The sequence below is a fragment of the Rhopalosiphum maidis genome, chromosome 1, assembly GCF_003676215.2.
Source record: "Rhopalosiphum maidis isolate BTI-1 chromosome 1, ASM367621v3, whole genome shotgun sequence".
In the NCBI taxonomy this organism is placed as follows: domain Eukaryota; kingdom Metazoa; phylum Arthropoda; class Insecta; order Hemiptera; family Aphididae; genus Rhopalosiphum; species Rhopalosiphum maidis.
In genome coordinates this window covers 81459491-81465953 of record NC_040877.1, presented here as the reverse complement: position 1 = coordinate 81465953, position 6463 = coordinate 81459491, and the positions used below count along the sequence as shown (strand labels likewise).

Sequence of the window (6463 nt, the reverse complement as noted above, 5' to 3'; positions counted from 1 at the left end):
ATGATAACAAAAAAGATAGACACGGAATGTGTAAATAAATATAATATATGTGTCAACCACGACTGTTGGTCATAAATGGGATAATATTTTCTTCATTTCTTATCAAGGTTTGTTTGTTTACCCGATTTAGTAAATACAAATAATAATGCATTAATGCAATAACTGGCCTGCAATACATATTATTATTACAATTTACAATTTTATTTCAATAAAAAATTCTACAGGTTGTAAATTAATCGGTTAATTCAATAATATCTTGATTTACTTGATTCCGATATTATGCTGTGTTATTAGCAGTAACAAATATAATGTCAAATTTGTGTAGAGATGATTTCGATTCGGGTCCTAAGCATGTATTTTCTATTGAAGATGGTCTATGGCTAGGTAATAAAACATTTATTATTTATATGTCAAAAAAAATCTTACTTGTAAAGTGATAAATAATTCATGCTGTAACATTTTTATTCTTTCTACTTCTTTTAATTTTTAAGTATATTCATCTTTATCTATATTAATTAGTTTTAAAATAAACTGATCGACATTAATATTTAATTCAGGAAACTTAACAGCTGCTATTGATTTAACATTTTTACGAAGCAACGGAATCAATTATATAATAACAGTGGATTCTTGTCCACTGCCAGAAATTATATTAGATTTGAGAGATATTAATGTTAAATATATACAAGGTAAATATATTTCCAAAGTAAATCTATTACCTAGTTTAAATTGTTTTTAATTATTAGCCTTTATATATTTTATATTCAAATAGTTATTATACCACATTCTTACCATTTAGTCATGATTCTTTTCTTACTAAATTCAATAACATAGACTATTATGCCTATATATAAAAATTTAGTTGATATACGGTTTTATATTTAATTATTTAAGTTACATTTACTTATAGTTACCGATATGGACGGAGAAGATCTTTTAAGCCACTTTGATAGCGCATATGAATTCATAAAAATAGGCCAAGAAAAAAGTTCTGTTCTGGTGCATTGGTGAGTATTATATACCTAGTACATATGAAGATTTAAGAATAGAATTTATTATCTTAAAATAAATATTTAGTGTTATCCAATAGTAGATTAAATTTTCATATTTATATCAATAACTATTCTCTAAACTATTCCAATTTCAAAATCATATTTAAAAAAAAAAATGTTTTAATGTACTTATAGCTATTACGGAATATCCAGAAGTGCATCAATTATTACAGCTTATATTATGAAAAAGTATAAAATTAGTTTTGATGATGCTTTTCAAAGGTATGTAGATAATTATTTATCAGTCATTGATAGAATAGAATATTATGTGTAAAATACATAATATATAAATATATATAAACAGTATATATAAAAACTTATATATGTTCATAAGTTTATCTCTTGTATTATGATATTAAACTGGACAATGAGAATAAGACTTATGCTAACATTTTTCCAGACAATGATTTTGATAACTTAAAAGTTATTTCAGTCTTTCATATAAATATATTTTTGTGTAATATAGCATTGTTTAAAGCAATAAAAAAAAACTATTAATTTATTAAAAATTTGTTATAGAGTTAAAGATAAAAATGCTGCTGCATTACCAAACATTGGTTTTCAAGCACAACTCAATTTGTATGAAACTTTAGGATGGAAAATTGACAAAAACAATATGCAATTTAAACTGTTCAGACTGAAAATAGCTGCTAGAAAAGTAAAAAAAGGTTGGCAATTTATTTAATTAAGAGGGCGTCACACTCGCATGTATTGTCTCCGTTTTATAAGTACGTAACATAGCAAATTTACACTCAACAGATCACGTTTAACTTCATTAGTTTAAAAATTAGAGTGAATTGACCTATTATGAAACTATATACTATAAACATTATCTGTATTTACATGTTGGTTTTTTACGATTATTCAATTTTTAAGTGATTTATGAGCATTTTTAATTTAAGTTTATTATATACGCATAATTTGCTAAAAAATTAAACTATATTAAAAAACCAACATATAAACACAGATAATGTTCTTACCATATAGTTTCATAATTGGTCAATTCACTCTAATTTATAAACTAATGGAGTTAAACCTGATCTGCTGAGCGTAAATTTGTTATGTTGTGAACTCGTGTAAGACAGTGACAACACATGCAGGTGTTGGGCCCTCTTAATAAAATTAAATACATTTTTATATTTCTAGTTATAAGTGTTTTATAGTACAAACTATACTTATAGATATGTAAATATTAGGTAAACAATTGTATCATCATTGTATCATGTTATTAACTTCTGAATCAATGCTGTTTTAAGTGTCTTAACATAGAAAAGTATAAGTAATTTAGTTTGTTCATGGTATAAATAAGCAATACCTTTAGTTTAATCTAAACATTAATTAAGTACTTTGAAAAAAATATTGTCAGAAGCATCATTTCAGTATTTTGCATTAAGTACAAAACAATTTACTAATAGTCATTTATAAATAGACCCATTTTCAAAATAGGTACTATCAGAATTAAAAATCATTATTAAAAGGATGCCACATCCACATATAATGTCTACAACTAACAAACATACCACAAGGTTAATTTTCATTCAGTTAAATCATTTTTGTGTGTTTAGCTTAAATATTAAAGTAAAATTACCTATTATCAAACTTAAAAGTGAAAACATAATCTATGTTCTCTCATTGGTTTTTTTACGGTATTTTAATTTTTAAACAAGTCATGAGTATGTAAAATATTTATATTTAAAAATGTTCTTAATTCACTTAAAAATTAAAATATAAACTTAGATAAAGTTCCTTATTATAGAAAAATTACTGTAAACTTTATAAAAGATACTTATACTTTAAATTAAAATTTTAAAATGTTCTTAACTTGTTTCAAAATTAGAATATCAAAACAAGGTTATGTGTGATTCGATAATAATTCTTACCTTTATATTTGATAATATTATTGATAGGTTTATTCACTCTAATATTAAAAATGGATTATTTTGAAACTTAAAATTAGGTATGTTAGATACATGTGGGTGTGGTGTTTTCTTAAGAGGTTTATATTTTTGTACATTAATTTACATGTATAATATCCAAAATTCTAAATACTGTACATATGTTTAATAAAATAATCTATCTAAGTAAAAATTATCCTATTAAATTTAACTTTTAATAAATATGTATGCTGCTATAGTAGATTCAATATGCAAAAATATTATTAATATTATATTATTTACTCACATACATAATTTTTATCTTACATAAATTTAAAACATCCTGACCAAAATAGACCTAATATATTACCAATCCTTCCTTGAAGTTTATAATCAAAACACTTTTATACTGAAGTTAAAAAAAAATTAAAAACCAATTCATTTATACACCACTTAGAATTTTAAATAATAAATTTATGATTTTGTTCTAGTTAAAATTTTACCTCAAGACTGTATTGACGTAATTAAGGGAGACCCATCTTTAATATGTGCTAGACCCGATCCTAAAGTTTATCGATGCCGTAAATGCCGGTATTGTATTTACTATTATTTTTATTATATACCAATAACCTATACACATATTATTATTATTTTAGAAGGATTTTAGCTTTACAATCAAATTTATTACCACATTATATCAATGAAAAATTGTCATGGAAAGATTCAAAATTGTCTTCAGATTATTCAGGCTTTCAACTATGTTCAGACACTATCTTTGTTGAACCAATGACTTGGATGTCAGTAAGTCAATCTGAAAGTGGAAAAATTAATTGTCCAAAATGTCAATCTAAACTTGGCTCATATAGTTGGACAATGGGATGTCAATGTCAATGTGGTGCCAAAGTATCTCCAGCATTTTATTTTGTGCCATCTAAAATAGATTATAGTGGATTTTTGCAAAATGTTCAAGCAACAGTTTAAAAATCTATAATCACGACAATGATATTCTAAATAAATATCAAGTGTTATTTCCTTATTAATTGATATTAAATAATGTTAAATTATTGATACCTCAGACAATAAACCCAATATACACATAACCAATAGCCCTTTATTAATAATTATTATAAATAAAAACCAAAATTAGGCCATTAGTGCAATATTTAAAGCACTTATTGTTTATTTTGAATATTTATAAGCTTAATAATACTATACTAATTAATAATTATTACCTTATTATAACTACTAAGTTTGGAGACATATATATATGTGAAAATACTTTAGATTAGTTAGATCTTGAAGAGTCTGTATAAAATACTGCCAAAAAAATTCAGCCAGTTATTTTAATTAACCTCCAAGTGGTTATGGTAGCGGTGTAAACACCGCAACATTAAAACTTATATCTTTAATCTAAGCAATTATTAGCCAAACGAGTCCCACTATAATTCATACAATATATATTTATAAGTACCTGCAATATCTATCAATTTAAATTTAATAGCTAAGTATACTTGAAATATCAGTAAAATTAATAAAATGTTTTAATGAATTTATTCGTTTAACATATCTTTATGTTTTCCAATTTTTATAATGTGTAATGAAAAATAAAGAACTGGAAATAATGTATTTCAATTGTGTATTCCTAGCGGAATTGGTTTTTGGAGGTTAAAATATAATTTAATGAAATGATTAATATAATATTTAATATTTTGTTTTGTTAATTGTTTATAATAAAAATACTTATAAAATTTAGATTAAAGTACTTACATTCTATTTAAACTTTTTATTATATTTATTTTTATCACGACTGAAGATATATTATGACTGTAATGGAAATATTGAATATAAATATTTTATAATACCAAATTTTGGTATAGTTACCATTAAATGATTTATTAATGTGATTTGAGAATTAACTCAATAGTATATAAACATTCATGTAATATTTTTAGTATTAAAAATAAAATTTCAATAACAATGGTATTTTTTATTCTAAAAACTTATTTTTCTAATATAATTCCATTTATATTTTAGTTAAATCACTGGTATAGTTAATAGAGTAGTATAATTTATTAATCCAAGACACCCGTTCACTTTAAATTATTTGAAGTTATTGCAAGACTCCTTATAAAAATATAATTATATTTTTGTCACATTTTATGTTTTTACTTTTTGCAGTGCTTAAAACAGAAATTTAATAGATTTTAAATACTGGCATAATTAATTGAAAACCAAAAATAATATAAAAACTGGAATCACTAAAAATATCAATACTGGTAATAAAAACAAAATACAAAATATAAAAATCAATACCAGCATACGAAACTGAATTTAAATAAAATTAATATTGGTAATCAAAATTGCTTTTGGTTTTAAGCTCTGCTTTTTGTTTTTTTTTATCTTTATAATTTCTTAATATTAAGAAGAATGTTTTGAAATATTTTGATCCATAAAAATCAAGTTTTAAACCATTTATAAATTATAATTAATAATCTTTAAGTACAAAACAGATTTTTATGCACTTAAAAATATCAGCTTAAATAAAATAAATTAAACAATTAAATTGTTTATTAATTTTTTAATTTACAATCTATATTTAATAATACAATAAATAAATTTGATAATGATAATTTTTGGCACAAGATCACTTGATTAAAGAAAATATTTACTGATATTATTCTATATTTATTTGAAATGTGTATAATTAACTTGGATTATTAATCAGAGTTCAAGTGTATAAATTATTTTTCTTTTGTTTGATATTGTGATTTTCTTCAGAGTTAGGGTCGTAGTTGGTGTAGTCTCTAATTAAGTGATTTTATTTTTTTTTTTTTGATATGGGTTGCCCGTGTGAGGCGTCTATCTAAGTACATTCCGACTTCCAAAATATTTTACCGACTGCACAGGTGGTATTTCTCTAATGTTGATGTAAACTATACTATTTTTTTTCTTCTATATAAGCTAACTTTATAATTCATTAAGAAGGTTCTGGATGTGGAGGGATGCTGTGCCCGTATTTTGATCAGAGGCAATATATTATAATATGTATATTAAAATAAATTTAATAGTTTAATTGCTTAATAGTAAGTTAAAAAATGAAATAAGTCATCAGTAATCAAATTTATTAGTAGTATTTTCTGGTTAACAAAATATTATTTACAATTTTATTAAATTATTTTGATATTAGTATATTATGGTATAATTTTTCTTAAATATACAATAAATAATAAAATTTTGTCAAAATATGTAAATGAATTGTTGTCATTTGCTTAAAACTATTATGATTCATAAAGAATACTTACAAAAAACAGAGTAATGGACCAAAACATTGTAGAGTATTCATAACCCTTTTTGCTACTACACTGTTCAACAAGACTCCTTATATTAATAAATAATGATTACTCATTCAAAATGCAATTATTGGCTTTAGAAATATTACAAAAAATATACTGCTCTGGGCAGACACATATATAGGTGTAATTTATAAGTTTATAACAATCATCGATAACTATTAACTAAAATAGTATATAATATCTA

General features: G+C 23.1%; 1 protein-coding gene across 1 annotated transcript; it reads left to right on the top strand.

Annotated features, from left to right (window-relative positions):
* The first annotated feature begins 101 nt into the window (after nt 1-101).
* Nucleotides 102-3966, top strand: LOC113555467 (dual specificity protein phosphatase MPK-4-like). Its single transcript, XM_026959779.2, has 7 exons — nt 102-384; nt 558-689; nt 911-1007; nt 1188-1274; nt 1572-1720; nt 3418-3517; nt 3583-3966. Exons 1-7 carry the CDS (start codon nt 309-311, stop codon nt 3905-3907), a joined length of 966 nt encoding a protein of 321 aa, XP_026815580.1. The 5' UTR covers nt 102-308; the 3' UTR covers nt 3908-3966.
* The last annotated feature ends 2497 nt before the right edge of the window (nt 3967-6463 follow it).